At 40.3% G+C, this 22,056-nt stretch overlaps 1 protein-coding gene across 3 annotated transcripts in view; it reads right to left on the minus strand.

Moving 5' to 3' along the window:
• Positions 1-4,237: 4,237 nt before the first annotated feature.
• ADGRA1 (adhesion G protein-coupled receptor A1) overlaps positions 4,238-22,056 on the minus strand; it is an 893,528-nt gene continuing 875,709 nt past the window's right edge. For all 3 annotated transcript variants that reach the window (XM_040361825.1, XM_040361824.1, XM_040361826.1), the window contains 2 exons: positions 15,325-15,420; positions 4,238-6,705 (listed from right to left, as the gene is read on the minus strand). In XM_040361825.1, the coding sequence (XP_040217759.1) occupies positions 5,493-6,705; positions 15,325-15,420 (1,309 nt within the window). In that variant the 3' untranslated portion in view covers positions 4,238-5,492. The remainder of the gene's footprint in view (positions 6,706-15,324; positions 15,421-22,056) is intronic.

A 22,056-nucleotide genomic window follows, 5' to 3' on the forward strand; every position in this document is an offset into this window, starting at 1 on the left:
GTTTTCTCCCAGATATCCCACAATGGGAATGGCTTAGGAGCATAGTATGGGTAATATCTTAGTAGACACTCAAGGGTGGGGGTGGAAAAAAAGATAAAATGTTAGGGCCACAAATTGTAAGTGCTGGGCAGTCACAACCAAATGGAGGTAATTAATATGCTAGAAATATGGGGGCATGCAAGTATGCATCCTTGATGTACACACAGGCTAGAACGTCTCACTGATGGAGGGAGGCTTGGACAGAACTGGTGGATTCCATGCAAACATTTTGGACCTGAATGGAGACATCTAATGCCTTCAGATGCAAGATGGGGCAGACGTGCCTTTTGATTTGGGGACAGTAAAAAGGTTGGAGTAAACAACTCTAAAAACCTTTCTGCCACATTGGAACAATAGTGAGAACTTATTGGTTGAAGAGATCTGCAAGGGCAGCATGTGGGCCAGCTTATCTGTGCAGAGACACAGGCATGTTGAACAACATGAAGCAGGAGGGGTCCGAGAGATTGTCAAATCTGGAAACCATACCTTGCTTACCAGAAACTTCTCCATCTCAACTTGGCAAGTGTGGGCATCCTTTTGTGTTGAACTTGTCTGCAAGTTTGGGGGATTTAGAGTCCCAGGGTTTGTAAATGAACTTGTCCCCTCTCTAGCTTGGGTCTGGCCTTGGGAGGTTGAGGCCTGGTCATAACAAAGGGAACTATTTTTGATAAAAGGGGAGGGGCCTTCCCAGCATGGATGTTTTGGCTTCTTCTGCTGAGTACTTTTTTTCCATTAGCATTTTTTATGAGTGTGTTTAAAGCAGTTTTGAAGAGACAATCGCCATCAAATGCATATTACATTGCTGTGCCCAAGAACAACACTTCAGAGTTCTAAAAAGCAGTATCAACTAACGTGTCTATGCAATAGTGTAGGAGTGGTGGTGTAAGCTCTATATAAATGGTCAGTAAGGAGAGTAGCTGGATTATAATTTTTTTTAACATGGGTTTAGTTCATAATCCCAAGCTTTGACAGACTAACATAACAGCTATGGCAGGTTGCAAAGCAGGACCTGCTAATGAAAACATAGATTTGGAAAAGGTTTTCAATATTTTGTAAGTAGGATTCTTAAACACTGGTGCATCCTTAACAGGTTTGGTCAGTGCTTCATTAAGACAAGATTTTACTTGATCCATGGTAGGAGCTTTTTGATAAAGACAGCATGAAACCGGTATTGGTCTCTAAAACATTTGGGAGGAGTAAATAGTTCATTAGGAGTTTTCCAATTTGTGTCCAGAACACCTTCAAGTAAAGAGTACACCAGAAAAGTTTTAATAGTCTTGGGGCTTCTCAGAGATCTGACTGGGAATGGCAGTAGTAGGATTTATAAGACTCCTTGTCAGTTTCTGCAGCAGAAGGCTAATATGCAACTACATCTTCTGTTATGTCATACAATGATTTTGGAGAGCAAGGGCTAGAAGTATTCTTACAGCCTACATGTTCTCACGTAAGTTCTGGCATAGCTGTGAAGAACTCTTCCCAGGATATGGCAGAGTAGGGGGCTAGACCATATAGAGCTAACGACGATTTAGATAAGTGTATAGACTCAAGCAGAAGTCAACAATCCAGGCTGCCGGTGTCGGGTACATGAGAAGTGACAATGCAGGTTGCCCAAAAACTTTCAGTTGATTGTGAGAGTCCACATCTTCCTGTAGCATAACACAATTATCTCTGAATACTGTGTCCCTTATTTAACAAGAAAAAAACTTGCATTTAAAGTGAGCCTATACTTAATTTTAAACTAAACCGCAAGTTGCTTATTACCACTATTACACAGAAAAGCTTATTTTGTGCACTTCTATGAATTTTTTACACTTAAAAAAAAAAATGAGGGCCTGATTTGATGATTAAGTTCCACAAATTGGCATCTCCATGTCCTGTGAGTGTCACTGAAGCACTCTCATTGGATAGTGGTTTGCCGTGGTCCGATCTTTATCATAAGGTGAAGGAAACTTAAGCCCTAGTAACACAATGAAACTAAATCAAAGATGTGCAAAGAAGAAGCGTCTCTGGGTAATTCAGGTAACAGAAGGCCCTTAGGCAGGAATTTAAGTTTAAAATGAGGTGGTTTATTATATTTGGAAGACTGCACAAGATGGACTGAACAAAAAACTCCTCACCAAAGGTTAAATAATAATTCGATGACGATTTCCCATACACCTTTCAGTATTCTTCTGCTCCGAGTTACTAGATAATAAACCAGCACTGTCCAAGCTCCTGTCAAACACTTGTGAATTGGCTTACTAAAGCCAGTGGGAAAGCTGTGGAGACAATTGCTATCGCAGTGTCACATACAATGGGTACTGCATGCTTTGCAAAGACATCTGAGTGAGTTTAATCAAAGTTTTTATAATACCTCATACGAAGGATTGTGCCAGTTACACTAGTGCAGAGGTGAGTTTCTGTTGAGTCATAATGCTCTAGAGTAATACCAACATCATTTTCACAGTCTTTAACAATACTGCATTTTTTTTTTAAACATGTAACATTGAAAAACAACAAATGGAATATCCTGACTTGCGTCATGCATATTACAACCAATACAACACTGTAGATGGAAAAAGGAGACACATTAGCGATCACTTCCCTCCAACATGGAGAGACTAATGTTGAGTGGACAATAGGTGATTCTAGAGTGCTGGTGGCAGACATTTAGAGGCAATATCACTTCTCTACATACTGAACTGCAACTGTTATTTATAAGGATCTTGTACTGGTCTACCTCTGTGCCAGAGTGGTATCTCCTCCTCCAATGCGTGTCACATGGCAGACTTTAAAGGACAATAACATATTTTTTGGTTGGTTTAGCAGCAAAATGGTAGTGATTGCAAAACATATTTTAAATCATAAGTATAGAAAGAATTAGATAGCAGCTAAGAGAGTGAACATATTTGGGAGCTGATGGTGGTTTAGTTACAAGGAGAGTGAACCAGGTACAATTGTTTTGCATGTTTATAGATGAAAGAAGGCTCCTTTCAATCAATATATCACACTGGATCACAGCAGATATATGTCATACTAAGGTATATTTAAAGGGAAACTATTGGTTTATGGGGATTTTATTTTAATATTGTTTTGAAAGTTTACATGTCTATAAACTGATATTTGTTATGTTTAAATTATTGTATTACATAATTTGTTTTACTGTTTAAAATCTGATTTTAAGATGCTTCCATGGCACGTACTTTAAAATGTAGGGTTTGCTAATATGAAAGCCCAGCACTGTCTTTTGTCATTTTTTTTTTTTACACTCAAATAACTAATTAAAGGCACCACTTTTAAGTACACAATGGGGTTTATTTAGTAAAGCTGGAACGTGAAAAATGAGGCTCACTTCTGCATAGAAACCAATGAGCTTCCAGGCTTTAATCACCAAAGCTTGATTGAACAAGCTGGGGTTAGAAGCTCATTGGATTCTATTCAGCCTGATTTTGCACTTTCCAGCTTTAGTAAATAAACCCAATTGTGTACTTAAAAGTGGGGTATGTCTGGGGTCTTTGGCTCCATTAGCAGAGAAGAAGTAGGGAGGGGGGTTGGTAAAAACTATTATGTTCCATTTTGCCACAGGAGCTGCAAAGAGCGCCAATTCATGGCTACAGCTTAAAGTGGAGGTTCACCCGGAAATACCACTTTTTACCCTTAGATTCCTGCTCATTTTGTCTAGGGGAATCGGCTAGTTGTTTTAAAATCGAAGCTGTACTTACCGTTGTAGAGAGCGATCTTCTCCGCCGCTTCCGGGTATGGGCTGCGAGACTGGGCGTTCCGAAAGTAGCCGAACGTCGGTGCGCAGGCGCAGTATAGAGCCGCACCGACGTTCGGCTTCTTTCGGCTACTCGTGATGCGATGGATGCGACCGTCGGAAGACTGTCAATCAAAATAGGAACGCCCAGTCACGAAGACCATACCCAGAAGCGGCGGAGAAGATCGCTCTCTACAACGGTAAGTACAGCTTCGATTTTAAAACAACTAGCCGATTCCCCTAGACAAAATGAGTATCAATCTAAGGGTAAAAAAAAATGTATGGGTGAACTCCCGCTTTAAAAAGAAAATGGAAACTTTTTTTGCAGTAACTGACATAATAAATAAATAGAAAAAATATATAAAACACTATAGATTCCATTTAAAAGGGATTTCGATGGAAAATGTAAAACCCTGGTGTGGTTGGAACTTTTCGGTGAAGAAGAGTCCCACCTCAACCACCTTGTTGTAAAAACCCTGTTTTACTTTGTATAGCACATTGCAGAACAGAATATGACCAGAGAAATACAGAAGTTACCATGAAGAAATAGTGCATTTTAAGGGTATACTCCAATATTAGATTTTACCTGGCACTTGAAATCACAACACTGTCACAAAAAAAAGAAAAAAAACCTGAGAGCTGCAAGATGGGGTGATCCCTCTGTCTTACTATATGAATTGGAAGGCATTTCTAATTTTCCTGAAAATACTTCATACAAAAAATCTGATTTAAAGGGCATTTACAAAAAATATGTATATTAAACAAAGAATGAAGAATATGGGCTCAATAGTATTTAACCTATTAACTTAGTTTGTGGCAGGCAAGGGTATGGGAAATAGTATTAGAAAACCATGCCCCAGATGCAAACTTTTTAACCCTGAATTCACTAAAATATACAAGTGACCATTTTACAAATCTGACCAATGTTTACTGTACCAGTTTACTTAGAACTAATGCCATCCCAAGCACAATTCTAATTGCCTGATGGTTGCTATGGAAAAATGTGTCTATATTCTCCTGGAAGCTGGCTTAGATCACAAAACGACCACCTTTTAGTCAATAGATTTTTTTTTTCTTTCATTCACATCCTTAAACAACATTGAAATACATGATTTCTATTGGAGATATATAAAATCTCATCAGAATGTGTAGGACATATTACAGAAATTATAATAATTTATTGTCAAGTAAACCTGAAAGTAACAACCTCCACAAAAATGATTTTCAAAGGGTGGGGGCAGGTTTGATCCCCAAAAACTGCATGGTTATCGTTGGTCCTGGTGGGGGAGATAAACCTCACAGCCTAAGCACAGTTTTAAAGCCTTATTACCAATGTCACTGGACTGGGTGAATTCAGCTTGTATATGGAGGACCAAACCCTCCCCCACCTCTTCTTAAAAGCAGACACCTGATTTGGGCCAAGTTACCTTTTTATATGCAAAACGAAGAGCTCAGGATTCAACAAAACATAAAAAAAGGATATTGCCTCTTCAATCTATATTCCACCATCATGTTCATGGTTCTTTGCAATACTTATTATTCCTCTTAATTTTTTTTCACAATTGCCACATTGTCATCGGTTTCTTTGTATGAACAAAACAGAACCAAGCATTGTACATGTGCTGGTGTGCTGTACAGACACTTAACAAGTGAAAATGAAAACATGGCATACGTTTTTTTACCAGCGCAAGGAGAAATATGTGAGCTATGCCCAGAACTACACAGTAGTTTCATTTCTCCATGGACCTGTTTTTATATTTCCTGTATCAGAACTATAGATCATGGCTTCGTGCATGCTACCCTTGGGTACCCCGTTGGGATTTGTTGTGTTAAAAGGGAATGATTGTCTCCTTGGTTGCATCTCAAAGTGAGTATGGTGCACAGTATCTGAGTCAGGCATTTTGCCACAACTAAATATTGCAGTACTTGCATCGCTGCTCTCCGGTTGGCTGATGGTGGGGTAATCGCTGGCTACACAACAGCCCCGTCGGTGACCTGTGTGGCCCTCGTGCGTACTATGTGGACTGTCTGTGTGCGAGCTGTGGATACTCCCATCAATACTAGAAGGAATGTGATATGCGTACTCCCTTTCTGCGGCTGACCTATGTCGACTGAAGTAGCGTGGCTTAGTTCTGCTCTTTAGACACCTATGCACGTGCATGTTGGGTCTGAAAGCACCTTCATTATGTACATGGATGTGAGCTTCATCTTCCATTAACTGTTCACAGTGAATCTTTGCACAGCATGGCGTGACTGGTGAAAGGCAATTTACATGATTCTGAGCGGCTTGTAAATTTGTGAGTTTGCAGTGGCCCACAGAAGGGTGATTGTACATAGGGGATTTATTAGGACAAGGTGATTCCTGAATGCAAGTTGCATGCCCCTGGGCATCTCCGTTGATGTTTACTTTCTGCCGAGTGTTGGCTGGCACTGGGTATGCGTTCCTTTTGGATGGACAACAGGACCACCAACAATGCCAAACATCGTCTCGTTTTGCACAGTGATGAATCAAAGTGAAGAGCCCTAGAGTTACACAGAATGCTCCATACAAGCAGCTAAAAATCATATCCAGGAAATGCCCTTGAGATACAGCAAGAGCCCCAAAGGTCCATGTTGCTGTAAATAGGAAAAGAGTGAATGCAGCAGCTCGGAGCTGAGCCTTGAATGAATGCTCATTTTCCAGCAGCGATGATGAAATCATGGAGCAGGTTGCCTGGGCAACTGGTCCCGCTTCAGCCATATGACTGTGACCCATTTCTGCACCTGCCAGCCTCTGTTGTTCCTCTGTCCTTTCCTTTAATTCATACTTCCGCTCAGGGTGCCGTTTCAGCTGCACGTAGGTGCAGAGGAAGTAAGTACAGGTGACCAGAACAATAAATGCAACCGGACCATAGAATGCACCCAGGCTGGGCTCCCAGGCCATCCAACAGCTGTGAACAGAAGAAAATAGACTTTTTTTTAGAACAGGACTTCATACAATAAGGATCATAAAAAAAAAAAACTGTGACCAATTTGAAATGAAAAGATTACAGGCATTGAAAAGCCTAGCATTTGAAACATTTGCTATTTCTTGGTCCCTACCATTAAACAACCCATGCATGATGTACAAATCAAGAATGACCCATGTACCCATTATCTCTTAATACCGGCTGGAAATTGCTGACTCAAATATGTTGGTCTGTTTACTCTCTCTCCCTTCCCACTACCCCCCGTCCATGCCTCTTTGCCCTAGTTTTTCCCCTTGCTTTCCCCCTACCCCCCCCCCCCCTCCACCACATGGTAAAGTCACCTTATTTTAAGCTCTAAGTTTATTCAAATCTACTACCTTTGATAGATTCTACATGATTATTATGAGATCCTTTGATGTTGTGGCAAATAATATCTACGCTAATACAACTTGTATGACTCCATCCTCTGTGTCATTGAACGTTTCAAAAATTTCAATAAAAACTATTGAAAATAAAAAAGAATACAGCTATTCTTTAACAATACAAATAAAAAGAGGTTCAGTTTAATAAGCTTGCTGATTCTGTAAATTCACTTTTCTTTGAAAATGATATCATTTATTAGAACTGTCATTTCATGAAAGTATTTCCCATGAAAGAAAGCCAAGCATGGTGTATAGATTATATGACTCCTACAGCAGTGGAGCAAAGAGAACTAGAAGAGTAACTCTACTTAAGATTAATTAAAGGGCAGTAACTGATAACGCTTAGATGACCAGTCAGGAAGAGAATTATGAAAGCTGTCATTGGGGACTTGTGTTTTTTATTTTTAGTTTTTTTTTAAAGCAACCCCATCAGTCACATAAAGCCACAGCATGAGCTTCCCTAATATAAGAGGTATTATTCCTAATTGTCCAGTGCCCATGTCTCCTACCTTTTGCTCCCTTCCAGCACTGCAACCTTAGACCCTTAAATATCCAGTACTTTGGGACTTTTAGATGCCTATGTTCCCCACCACCCATTGTCCTGTAGTGATCTAGGGGTGGTTGGGAGGAATCACAGCACGCAAGGAGGAAAACAGGTATCCAACATTCCCAAAAATGTTAAAGCCTGAATAAACTGATAGAGGCTGAAGCACTGGATCAGATGGAAGATATGGCCTGCCAGGGAGGTGAGCATAACACCTAGTGAAGAAAAGCTCCATTTGAATTTTTGTGTGACCAAAAGGTTAGCATTAAGGAGAAATATCATCTATCATACTTATCTTTGTTTCGCTATTTAGTGATTGACTACTAAGAAAACGATGGTCAGTAAACTGCCCTGGACCTTTCATATATAAAATCTAGCCAGCACTGATAGTTCCCATTAGGTTTCCTAATATATACTGTATAAATAAAAATATGATCACTATTGCCTTCTGAAACAGTGTATTTATAATATTGCTAAACTTACAAATCATATTTAATGCTGGTTTTAAGGTATTATGTAGAGTCAAAATATATATTTTTTAAGTTTTTGGCTAGAGTAGAGAAGGATTTTGTCATTAACAAGTATGGATCAACATCGTTACCAGTGGCAGGTGTGTAGAATGCAGCCAAACTCACATAACAATACTAACACACATTATAAAGCACACCATGCTCTGCACTTTGGATCCAACTGTTTATGCAAAGGATCGATTTTCCACAAACACAGTCACTTTGCTACCATAGAATCATAGTTACATAGAACTTACAATAGCAAGTATATGCTGGGATAAAACTGTCTAGTTTTAGGAGAAGTGTCAGCTCCTTCCTGACCAGCCCTAGTGGCCCTTTAACAGGGTCTTTATGCCCAGGGGATGAAAAAAACTAGCCGATTGCATAACAAATCTCCCCGACTTCTGATCATTAGTAGAGACCGAGAGCGGTCTTTGACGTCGCAATTGCATACACTATATTATTTTTATTTAAAATTGCCCCCCCCCCCCCAAAAAAAGTGGAATTACCCTTTAAAGCCCACTCTCTTTGCCACTGTATACAGTATATGTGTTATGTTGGCAGCAGTAGGTTTATATATGTTGGAAAACTTGTGAATTGTGTAGTTGATGTGTTCTATGCATGCTACACAATAGTATAATTTTCTTTGGTTTTAAATGTTTTAAGGTGGTGTTTTGGGGTTTGTTTATATCATTGTCCACATGTTTGTTTACATAAATATCTATATGTGAAACCTGGGGTCAGGATACATATTTTTTATTTTTTTTATTTTAGTCCATGGTGGTGCAAAAACCTAAAGGGAAAAAAACTTTAACTGAAAAAAAAAAACATGCATGTGAAACACACACTAAAAAGTGCAATTAAGGGTGTGCTTAGTGCCCCCCCTGAAGGAGGAGTAGGACCTCTACCTTGATCCTCTGGAGGCGCAAGGCTCCTGACAGGGACTAAGGTTTACGATAACCAGAAGGCCTGGCAGACCCCGTTATTCCAGGTCAGCCAAAGCTGACCATCGAATACTTGGCCGAGGGGCCCTCCTAAAGAGAGACCCCCCCCCCCCCACAGAGGCAAGGGAGGAAGGAACCTAATAGCCCACACATCCTCCCCCTAGATGTCATGGCAAGCCTGAGGACTCGCACCCTTCATCCATGAGAAAACACACACAAAAGTTAAATGTGACAAACAGTGTGAGAAAATAAATAAAAATAAGTGGCCATGCAGATTGTTCACTAGCTAGGCCCTGAGGTCTGGTAGACAATAATTGCCCCTGGACTTAGTTAAAAGGCCTAGTGTCAGGATACAGATGTGATACTTTTAATTGTAATTCAAAGGTGAGTATCTTAAAACCTTTAGTTCCTATACCCTTGGGTCTGCACCATATGTTTGATTTTGCTTACAGTGAGATTCAGTTGAAGGACTTCCAGTCCATGAATAAAGAGAGAGCCTGAGAGCGGATGTACCGCTAGAATTGTGGATAAACAGATCTTGGATTTTATGGTGTAAGGCTGCAGCGAATATGATTTGATATCCAGCAGAAAATTTGAGTCAACGGCTGAGCAGGGAACACCTTATCCTTAGGAGCATGGATCCTTTCACACTAGTTTTCAGAGGCTGGTCAGAGGAGAGAAGGCATTTAGGAGATTATACTGCCGCCTCTTGATATCTATTTTTTTTATTCATTTATTTTAACCACTGAATGTGGATTTTTCATTGCAGGACTGTGTTGCAACTGCAAGCCAAGCAATTGACTCATGATTGCGGCCAGCTCCCATTCACTTCCAAGGGGCAAGTTTGACAGGCAATGCCACCTGTCATCCTCTGCATGTCGAGTTAAAACTGCTGCACCACTATTCAAAGCATCCCATCCATGGCAAGATGTACTCATCTAAAAAGGTACGATGTATGCTCGTAGGTTGGTTGTCAGGAGGCGGTTAAAATGAGGATCAGCCGTCTGTTATTTCTGCCCCCTGGCTGCCAGTTTGACAGGAGTCTAATGCGCTGTGACACTAATGGGGGTGTGCGTGCAGTGTTTATCCATCGTTTTTCTGCGGGATGTGTGCTTTGCCATAGACTTCGATTAAATTTTGGTGCATTTTTTTGAAAGCACATCAAAGTTCCTGAATACATATATGTATATATACAAATATTACTGCACTTTCAGAATATGCACCAAAACTGCCCGATGTAATAAAAGTTTATGAGAAAATGCATGAAAACTGCAGATACACTGTGCTGCACCCACTCTGCAGAAAAACTGCACCCCATCAGTGTGAAAGCACCCTAAGATACACCATCTTTACCTGCCTATGAGGGTTTTCTGCCAACACCGGTCTGTGAGTAAAATCTACTTTTCTGCAGACTTTAATTCTGTTCTTCAATTGGATTCTTTTAATACAGCCAGCTTTTGTGGCATCTATGATACTATCCCAGATAGCAAGCAATAGTGCTGCAAGTTTCAGAATGACTTGCTAAGCTTTTGCTAGACTTCACAAGTTTATAGCACAATTGCAGCAAGTCCACATTGCATGACTCCAGATCAACTTTCTTTGCAAATATTCTGCAAGTCTGTTGCAAGTTCTGGTTCAGTTATGTTGTGCTATAGTCATCCCACCACAGGAGGTCATTATGGCTAAATGTTCATACTGTAGACCAGTGTTTCTCAATTCCAGTCCTCAGGCCCCCCCAACAGGTCAGGTTTTCAGGATTTCCCTCAGATGAAAAGGCTGTGGTGATTACTAAGGCAGTGAAACTGATCAAATCACCTGTGCAAAATAATGGAAATCCTGAAAACCTGACCTGTTGGGGGGGCCTGAGGACTGGAATTGAGAAACACTGCTGTAGACTCACCACTGCAACTTTGTTCTTGCTAGAGACTTGCCATACAAATTTGCTACAAAATTGGAAACGTGTCAACTGGAACTTGTGCTTCAAGTGCTCTGCAAGTGTACAACTTGCTTGTGAAAATGGGCAGCTTTACTATCTGAGAAGATAAAGAGCCTCATCCACAAATACCATATAGACTTCAAGCTGTCATTGATGTTAAAGTGGGCAATACACTGTATTGGGGACTGGGGTATGTAAACTTTAGATCAGGGCAATTTGGGTAGTTTCTGTTGTGATTATGTCATGATTTTAAAAATAGTCAAGAAATCATAAATTCTGCCAGGGTATGTAAACGTATGAGCACAACTGTGTGTGTGTGTTATATATATATATATATATATATATATATATATATATATATATATACATACACATAGTTCTGCATTTTGTGCTTTTTTTTTATTGATGTAATATCTACAAGAATAAAACATACAGTAACCAGCCAACTCTGCAGTCTTCTGATTATACTTTTCTGGGATCATCCTCAACATCTTGAGTGGAATTATTGACATACAGTACTATATGTTTTATCATGCTGCTCTGCATCTCCACCTCCTCACATCAATAAAAGCGATAACCTGAAGGGTACTATATTTCACTGTGTCAAGTTGCCCACTCTTATATTATAACTTTGCCAATAGATAAGAAATATATTAGTCTTGGGTGAAATATATTTGTTTTAATTGAAACATTTAGTACAGCAGTGTGTTTTATCATGCTGTTTTTTTGTCTGGTATTCTGCTTCTTTTTGAAAAACTTCTCTCACAAGGGCTCTGCTAGTGAGATCCTCTTGTTTGAGTGCCTTGATAGGGTTTCATTAATATTGATGGACAGTTTGGACAATGAAGTCAAGATGTTCCAAACCCCATGGAAGTCAATGGGGGAAAAAAACTCTAGTTGTTTGCTCTGGCCTCTGGAGGAAACTAGAGCAGCCAAGCACAACAAAATGACAAGAGAACACCCAGATTTCTTGTACAGACATGTTGCTTAACCACTTCAGCCCCGGAAGATTTTACCCCCTTCCTGACCAGAGCACTTTTTACAATTTGGCACTGCGTCGCTATAACGGACAATTGCGCGTTCATGTGACGCTGTACTCTTTTGGTGGCATTTGATCACCACTGGGGTTTTTATTTTTTGCGCTATAAACAAAAAAAGAGCGACAATTTTGAAAAAAAATATATTGTTTTACTTTTTTGCTAAAATAAATATCCCAAAAAATGTTTTTTAAAAACACATTTCTTCATCAGTTTAGGCCAATATATATTCTTCAAATTTGTTTGGTAAAAATCGCAATAAGCGTATTTTGATTGGACAAAAGTTATAGCGTCTACAAATTATGGTAAAGATTTATGGCATTTTTTTTTTTACTAGTAATTTGTACTGAGATTTTTTGCGGTATTGCGGGGGACAGATCGAACACTTTTGACACATTTTTGGGACCATTGACATTTTATACAGCGATCAGTACTATAAATATGCACTGATTACTGTGTAAATGTCACTGGCAATGAAGCGGTTAACACTAGGGGGCGATACAGGGGTTAACTGTGTTCCCTCGTGTGTACTAACTGTATTGGGATAGGACTGACTAGGAGAGGAGACTTAGTAGGAACACACAATCTGTCTCCTCTGCTCTGACAGGGATTTGTGTGTTTACACTGCTGGTTCTCGTGCATGCAATCACGTGTGGCTGGCATCGATCGCGACCCTTGGCCACATGCATCGGTTCCCCCCCCCCGGCTCTTAAAAGGAAACCCATATATGTATGGGATTTTGCCCAGTAGAGCATAAATCTGCGTGAACCGGTCGGGAAGCGGTTAAACAAAATGTGTACATCAGTGGGGAGTAGCTATTTTGTGCTGTTTAACGACAACATTTGGAATGCTAAGTAGAAAAGGAGGGCCTGGTGTCCAATAAGATTTAAGTTGGAAGTTATATTAGAATACATTTATTGAGAATAGTACATCAAGTCAAAGCATTTTGGGGGAACATGGACTCCCCCTTCTTCAGGGCTGTTGCTACATGTTTATATTTTTTTTTTACCTCAAAACCTGTGGGAAGGCTGGCTGGCTGGCAGCAATACAAAAGATGTTGGAGTGCATTGTGAGGATAGGTAGGGCAATGGCCACACTTCCAACAACAGTCACTGCCACAGAAGTGAGGTAAAGGGGAGTGTTCGGAGAGAGCTGTAGTGGGGTGTGGGATTCAAGACTTATGCTCACTCTCCAAGCATTAAGGGTGGTGAGCATGGATGGCATAAGGGAATGTAGCGCTCACCCCTGAAGGAGCTGCTGGTTGATTTGGGATCGGCGTATTACGTTACCAAGTTCTTCTGTCTAAGGGTGATTCTTGTGAGTGTGAATGAAAATACAAATGTCCAGCCGGTAGCGTGAGTTTCCAATGCTTTATTCCAAAGCCAACAAGGCCAACTTCAACAGAACACACAGTAGAGAAAGAGGTTGATGAATAGGAAGAACTTGTAGCATCAGGCCTTGGATATCAAAAGCATAGAGAGCAAGCCTGCTCTCGAAACAGATAATTCAACACGTCGCCACCCTCGCCAGGGTGGGTAAGTGCCCTTTGGACAGGCAATTAACTCGGACCTGGCAGCCAAAGGGTCGCCCGCAATAATCAGATCACTGGGAGGAAACAATGCCTCTGCCACAGGCGTAGTAAATTTTCTTAGTATAATCAGAGTATAAGGATAGCGAATCCTCCCAGTAAGTCTTATTCTGTAGGATCACCCACTGACAGCAAATATAAGGTACCTGTCATGTAGCGTGGTGATCAGATCCCCGGTGATTCGTCCAGGCCTCGCAGACAACCTCTGCACTCAGGTTCTCCCGAGCCAATCCCCCACTGTTCAGCCTCCAGCTTAGGATCTGGAACCCAGCAAGCCGCTGGGGTCCCTTTCTTCATCAAAAGAAGGCTCCGCAAGGTGCACAGCCTCAACCGGGCAGGCCATGAGGATGGGGCCCGCGGATGCGCGCACACTGAAGGTGGATGCCGCACCTGGATCTCGGGGCCCCGCAGACTAACCAAGAAAAATGTCCGGTGCCCCAGATATACCCCCCCGCCAGCATGCCAAAAGAGGGAAACTCCTCTGATTGGCTGCTGGGGATGGATGGTTCTGTCAGAACCCCTATAGCGCCAACTGTCGCCCAGGGGCACACAGACTGACCCAGGAGGCAGTTCTGAACTGGCAACAGCACAAACTAACAATTAGTGAATGGGAGCAACTAAAATCTCCCATTCCCCACTAACTTTAGCGTAACGCCCCACTAATTTTAAAGGGGGGGGGGGCTACAGGAATAAGGGGCTTTAGCTCCTCTATAAGGAAGAGACTGTAGGGCCTCCAGTGAGGGCAGTACTGCCACCTCCAAAAGAGTGCCCTGTAAGGACAGGCCTGGATCATTCAGAAAGAGGAGTAGGTCATCCGTGTACTGGGCTGCCCTCTCTTCCAGCCAATGCAAAGACATTAGTTGGCGGTTTACAGGAGATGTAAGTTTTAGGACTGAATGGAGAGAAATTTAAAGTCTTTGACAGGTTAAATATATTTTATCTAAGTAATCAGCTGTTTGCCTGGAGTTCAGCTTTAACACTTCCTGTACCATTAGTAGCTGGGAAATGCTTGGCATCAATTGTCAGACTTAGTAAAATTAGGGGGTAAGTACAATTTTATTATTGTAAGTAAGCCTGTGCATATCTAATAATTGCAATGAATAATGCCCTAGCTCGATCTTTTTGTACAAGAAGTACCAGATGGCCAAAGGCTGGGCACTGATGTTTTAGGATCTCGCATGCATTGCAGATAGATTTGATTTGTGCCATTGCTGTACAACGATTCACTGTACATTGTAAATGGCTTATGTAGTACAGTAGTTGTAAGAGCAGTGGGAAAGGTATGTGACCCTTGTTAACCATTCAGATGTCTGCTTACTTGGACAAGATAAGCAAGCCTATATGAGTACTGTTATATTTGAATGGGTCAATATACATATAAAGTGCCCATACTCTAAATCTGTCAAATTCACCTATCTTTTGCAGATCTGGCTGTCTAAGGCATACTGCATATGTGAAGCTTTTCGCAACAAAAATATAAGCAAGTCTTTGATAAAACCAAGTTAAAGATCACACTGATTTTGTAAAATTGATTGTATGAAAGAGTTTAATTCTCAATGGAGCTTACAGTAAAACCCACTGTAATATCATACACAAATTTCTATCCAAATCTATTACTTACTACGGTGCATTATCCTCATTCCCATAGTTTTTTAAGTTGGTTGCAGCAGTTACTCCACAAATGATAAAAGGTACTCCGCCACTTATGAGATAGAACCTGTGAAGACACAAAATGTTTAGTTTATGAAAGTATGACATACAGCTGGAAATTAGGAGGTCAGTACAACAGAGAGAATGACCTTATATATGGTTATATTGCCTTGTGTATAATATTTTTCTGTGAAGCCAATTCCAGGTTCTGCCTTTGTGTTCCAAGCTTTATAAATGCTCTGTCCTTATTACAACACCACAGTTACTAGACATGTGCACACTGAAATATTTTGTTTCAGAATTTCTTTTCGTCCGAAAAATACATTTATTTAGTTACTCCCAAAATTCGTTTTATTTATTTTGTTTCGTTAAAAAATGCATTAGTCCGAAAATCCGAATTAATTAAGGTCAAATCTGTCATTGAAGGCTTATGGTGTCTGTCGAATGTTCTAAGAAGATTCGACGGTGCAGCTAAACTGTACGACGCCGCAATCGTACATTTCCGGTCGAATGTTCAGCCTACAAGCTATAGAACAATTCTAATGTTGTATGACACTAGTAATAATCATATATAAAAATTATTATTACCAGTCAACCAACATTTGAATTCTTCTATAGCCTATGAGCCGAGCATTTGACTGTGAAATGTATGATTGCAGCGGCGTACAGTTTAGCTGCTTGTTAAATTTTCTTAGAACATTCGACAGACACCATAAGCCTTCGATGACAGATTTGACCTTAATTAATTCGGATTTTCGGACGCATACATTTTTTTTAACGAAACAAAATAAATAAAAACGAATTTCGGGAGTAACTAAATAAATTTATTTTTCGGACGAAAATAAATTCTGAAACAAAATATTTTAGCTGCCCCGCCTCTCCAGTACCTTTTCAGTGTGTGTATGTGTATTCTGTGTGTATGTATACTGTGTGTGTACACTGTGTATGCATACTGTATGTGTGTATACTGTGTGGCCCCATAATCTCCTATTGCCCGGGGCCCCCATGAGTTGTCAGTCCGCCCCTGTTTGGACCTCATTCCATTGGAGTACATAATATTGTTTCAGGAGCTGCTCTCTGGCAAGTTTTGTGCCATTACCCTACCCACAGATATAGATAGATAATATGTATCTTACACACTCTCCCTTCTCTCATAGATATATATAGCTATATATATATATATATATATATATATATATATATATATATATATATATATATATATATATATATATATATATATATATATATATATATATATATATATATATATATATATATATACCTCACACTCTTGTCACATTTCCATGCAGTTCTTCCTGTAATTAGATCTTGGCTGTGATTTTATAGACTGATTTATGCATCTACCTGTAACTACTTGTCAACAGATTGTTCAACTTTTACCTCAACATTCTTGCTTCCTCCATACAGGTAATTAAGTACTGATGCCTGCTGCTCAAAATAATGCAAAAAGCAGCTCTGAAATTACAGACACTCACAATGAATTGTTTTAATGTGTGTTAGCAATGGGCTGATCATTGAGATTTCAAACCCACGTAGTTTTCTGAGTTGCTAAATAAAAGCAAGCCTTCAACAGGTATTGTGATGAGAGAGAAAAAGTGTGTGCGTATATACTGTGTGTGTGTGTGTGTGTGTGTGTGTGTATGCATGTATATATATATATATATATATATATTGTATGTGGGTGGAGAGCAATGTCTAGATCAAAGTTCCATTCTATGTATGCAGCCTGGAAAACCCCTGAAGAGAGGCGTTTCAGCACAGAGAGCAAGCTTCATTTTATTCTCATTAAACATAAATATAATACAGCATTCTAAGGGAGCGTGTCTAGCCCTGTGAAGATATGTCAAGGGAAAGCACCTTAGTGCACCCAAGCAAACTGCCCAGTCTCGGTGTATAGCAGATCAGCTTCAGCTTATCTCTTCCCAAAGCCACACCCCTCTAACGTGTTTCACTCTCCCACAGGCCTATATTACAACTAAGCATGTGGGAGGGTGAAATGCGTTAGAGGGGGTGTGTCTTTAGGAGGAGACAATCTAATATACACTGAGACTGGGCAGTTTGCTTGGGTGTGCCAAGGTGCTTTCCTTTGACATATCTTCACAGGGCTAGACATGCTCCCTTAGAATGCTGGAACCTTGGTGGATATTGGAGTCATCAGGCACAAGAGTTTTGGTGTTTGGAGCAGCGCTCTTGCTTGTATAGGTCACAATAAATATAATCCAGCAACATTTCAGGCATCCCTGCCCTTTCTCAAGCTCTGTGCTGCAACGCTCTCGTTTTTTTAATTTTTTTTATATTTATATAATTGTTTTATATATAAAAAAAAACTATGGGGAAAAAAAACGAATGTGCATTTATGTACTGTATATACACTACCGTGCACACGTTTTAAGCAGGTGGGAGAAAATCCCTGACCTTGTGCAAGTGCAAGAATAGATGCTGGTTTGAAGCCAAAGGGTAGTCACACCATATGTGGATTTGATTTAGATTTTTCTTCTGTTCGCTCATCTTGCATTTTGTAAATTCATAAAAATAAACAAAATGTATATGTTTGAAAACATTTTTACTTTATTGCATTTCTCCACATCTGCCTAAAACATTTCCACAGTACTGTGTAATATATATATTTATACAGTGTATATGTGTATATATAGCTTTTTTTCTGTCATTCACAGTCTTCTTGTTCTAGGGTGGCTATGTTTGTTTCTCCACGCCCACCGTGTGACCAAGAATAACAGCACTGCTCGATCTACACTAGCAGCTGCATCAGTGGAGGATAGGGAGTGTGCAAGGACAAAACAGAAGCCTGAAAACTTTTGGAAGTGCAACAACATGTACTATGCACTCTGAACTATAGATGGTGCTGTAGTGATATACTAGCATCTTTGTTTTAGATATGTTTATACATTCTTGAAGGAAGTTTCTCTTCTTCACTGCTCTCTCCTGTAATGCTGTTCTTACACATGTATGCTGTTCTCCTATACAAGTAAAGTTGGATTCTACATTCCTCAAGATCTGAGAACCTCATCTTATAACATAACCAACAAAAACAACAATAAGGGACTTTTCAAATAAACAAAGCAATGGTATACTTGATATTTTAGAACAATTGTTGTTAAAAAAAATTAGCTTAGTGTTACTTTAAATGTTTTCCAAACTAGTTACATAGACTGAAAATATACATCTTTTAGGCTCCATGCAAACGGAACATCATAAACGGCAGTTTTTGAGAGTTTGGGTGCTTTTTTTTTTTAACAGCCCTTAAACTCCCCTCTGTTCTATGTGTCCATGCACACAAGAACATTTTTAGACGTTTATCAGCAGTGGAGTTTATGGGCTGTTTTCTGAAATCGCGTTCAGGAGTCGTTTTTCTGACCACAAAAAAAGCCAAGAGCTCATAAACGTTTAAAAACATGGCTCACCAGCGTTTAACGTTTTTGATCCATTGAAAAAAAAAGCTAAAAACGCTAACGCGAAATAAGGCTAAAAACGCTAATAAACGCTATTGCAAAAATGTAAAAAAATTGACTCACTGCACAGCTACTGGCATGTATGGAGTCTTAAAAATGAAAACTTCCTCCAAAAGGAGGAAAACTAGCAGAGAGGACACCAGAGAGGAATCTGGTTTGATAGATCTTCAGAGCAAGCATGACATCATCTTGCATACTGTACTCCAGAATGTTGTATATTGTACTCTGCAATATACCCTTTGTCAATCAGAAGCCCTACTAGTATATATTTCTGTAATGGCATATTGTAGGGAGGTCCTCAGCGTATTACAGCAGCTAAGTAACACCTTAGACCAGACTCCTCAGTTTTACAGAATCAGAGGCAGCCTACATTCTAGAAGTTATGGTCATTTTGTATCAATAAAATAATTTGTGTAGCACCCTGGTCCTAAACAGGGCTGGCTGCTTATAAATCTAGTTGTGCTGGGTGGTAACTAGCCTGGCTAATTGGTAGTTTTAATACACTGATCAGTTTTAATGGTAGTCTCTCCCTTATGTCAATAGGTGGCACTGTTGCCTTTGGCATTAGGATGATGGATTACAGTGAATTCAGGTGATGGGTAAATAAGTTGTCTCAGCCAATCAGCAGGAGTTTATTTGGCCACTGTGCATGCTGGGATAGGCTATTTAATTGGGAAGAGTCAGGTGATCGGAGTTCTTTCTGCCAGGGGCTGTGGCATGGGTGGGTGTGTATTGAGTAACTCCTGGTTGCTAAGCCTGATGCCTGTGGCCTATCCAGGAGTCATACTGGCTGCTAGGTCTACACATACGACTATCCAGTAGTTCAGGGTTCCGCAAAGAAGGAGCAGCAAAGGTTAAGCCTGAAGCCTGGGGCAGAACTGCGTGTGTTAGAGGCCCAGTCCAAGGGGAACCTGATCATTGTCGGAGGTAAAGGAGAAGCAGTTGCCATAAAGGGACGACCACTCCTGTTACCAGAGGCAAGTTTGGAAGGGATAAAGTTCTGAAGGAGTACCAGGGCAGATGCTTCACTAGCCGGAAGGTGAAATAAGTGAAAAAGCTTTAGTAGAGACTCATCCAGGAATACAGTAGGTAGCTGTAAGTAAGCACTAGTTTCAGTGCGAAACGTGGCAGCAGTCAGGTTTTATTTTATTTTGCTGTGACTTGTAGTGCTGTCCTTTTAATAAAAGGCTACAATTTGTTCAGAGTGTGGCTGTCCAGAGACAATCTTTGTTCCTGCTTAGCTGTAAGTAAAGCTTGACGTTAAGTACAGCGGTTAGCTGTGGGTGAAGCTCGAGGGATCCAGCAGGTAGCGGAGAGTCCAAGAAGTCTAGTGAGAGATGGCGAGCTGAGCTTAAGGATCTACAGTGGGATACTGTGAGTTAAGCTGGAGGATCTACAGTAGGATAATGTGAGATTTGTTGCTATAGGAGACAGAAATTGCTACACGTTACAGATTGCTGAATTTAGCTTAGTGTTACTAAACCCAGTATTATAAAAATAGTTCCTCTGCTTTTCACATTAAAATATTGCCACTATATACCTATTTGGCTGATCTGTATACCCCGGGCAGTGATAAACTGCAAAGTTTCTCCAGGGCTGAGAGTTCAGGTAGGAGGAGATTTTCACTTCAGCCTGTATACACGCCCACATGTGTGATGCCAATATCATGTGATCTGGCTATCTCTTGAGAACAAGTTATTATTCTCTCCAGCATAAAAGACACATCTGAGCATGTGCAGGTTGGATACTCTGCTTGTGTTAGCGGGCTTTCCTCAGATAGACAGTGCAGGAGGGAAGGTTCTGTACACACCACCCTTTTACATAATGCAGAGTATTAACCCTTTGAGTTCCACAGTGAGTATAACAAGCATGCTATGCTGCATAAGCAGACAGATGTTACTGTTGTGGGTTTATTAACACTTTAAAGGCCCTTTATCTGTATTGTTGTCTGCCTAGTTATATTTTTGTCTGCACAGTTTGCCTATTTGCTATTGCATTTGCATAAGGGCATCCTGTGCCCTAACCCTCTCTCCTACCTTTCCTGTTAAAAGTGGATGTAAACCCGAAAATTTAAAAATGTTTTGGTTGGCACAATGTATAGTATAGGATTTCAGATCATCTGTGCCCAGTCTTGCCACAAAGAGTTAATCCAGCTCTGAGTAATTCTCTTATCTTTTTTTAGTGAGATATAACAGACAAGCAGAGAAAACCCTGTCTGTTCTCCCCCCCCCTGCTTTGAGTGACAGGTGATTTACATATCTCATGCACAAGCCTGAGACGGGCATTATTTTGTAATTCCCACCCCCACTCCTTTTCTGAAGTCATGTGGTTACTTTTCTGGGTTTTGACTGGATGTTAGTAATCATAGCAGAATTTAGTGTAAGAAATACACAGGAAAAAATGCATGTTGACAAGGGGAGTGTAGAGGTGGGCGGGGAGTCTACTGACATCACAACTCCACCCGCCGAGCTCCAGACAACGTACCCACCCACAGAATCTGCGTTTTTTCAGTTCTCATAACAGACAGAGGGGAGACATTTGACAGGTAATGATACATGCAGGAGGCAAGTATATCTTTATAGAGAACCACTATGGCAGTAGTTTAGAAATGATGAGAGCGGGTTTACATCCACTTTGAGAAATAAAATCTTTGTTCATTTTTACAAAAAGCAACTGGCGCCCAATCTTGCCATCTTGCACCACACCCACTATGCCTAGTAACCTGCACCCTGAGGAGGAATGTCAGTTCTCCCTGGCTCTGGGGGTCACTATCAGGCCTGTGGAAGTCGGGGAGACCGCTACATTTGTATCGCCTCTGCCCATTAAGCGTTCACAAGTAGTCAGCAGATTAAACATAAGGGAAAAAATCCATCATTTTAATTCAGTTCCAACATTATTCATTAATTATGATCACTCCAATCTGCTGTGTAAACTAATCAGAAATTTCCCAGCAATGTCATTTGCAGCTGTGGTACCTGCAATAATCTTACTTTGATCTGGAAACCAGTTATTCATCTATCTAAATGCTAATTGGCTTTTTAGCCTTTGCCTTATCCCTCCTCCTTAGCCATCATTAATTCCAACTGTAATTCTAAAATGTGTATCAAATGTAATTCATTTTTATATTACATTCCTCATCTTTTGACAACCATAAAACATTTCCTATTTGCACTATCAGTATTTGAAGGCAGATACAGGTTTGGATTGGA

The sequence above is a fragment of the Rana temporaria genome, chromosome 8 (assembly GCF_905171775.1).
Source record: "Rana temporaria chromosome 8, aRanTem1.1, whole genome shotgun sequence".
NCBI lineage: Eukaryota > Metazoa > Chordata > Amphibia > Anura > Ranidae > Rana > Rana temporaria.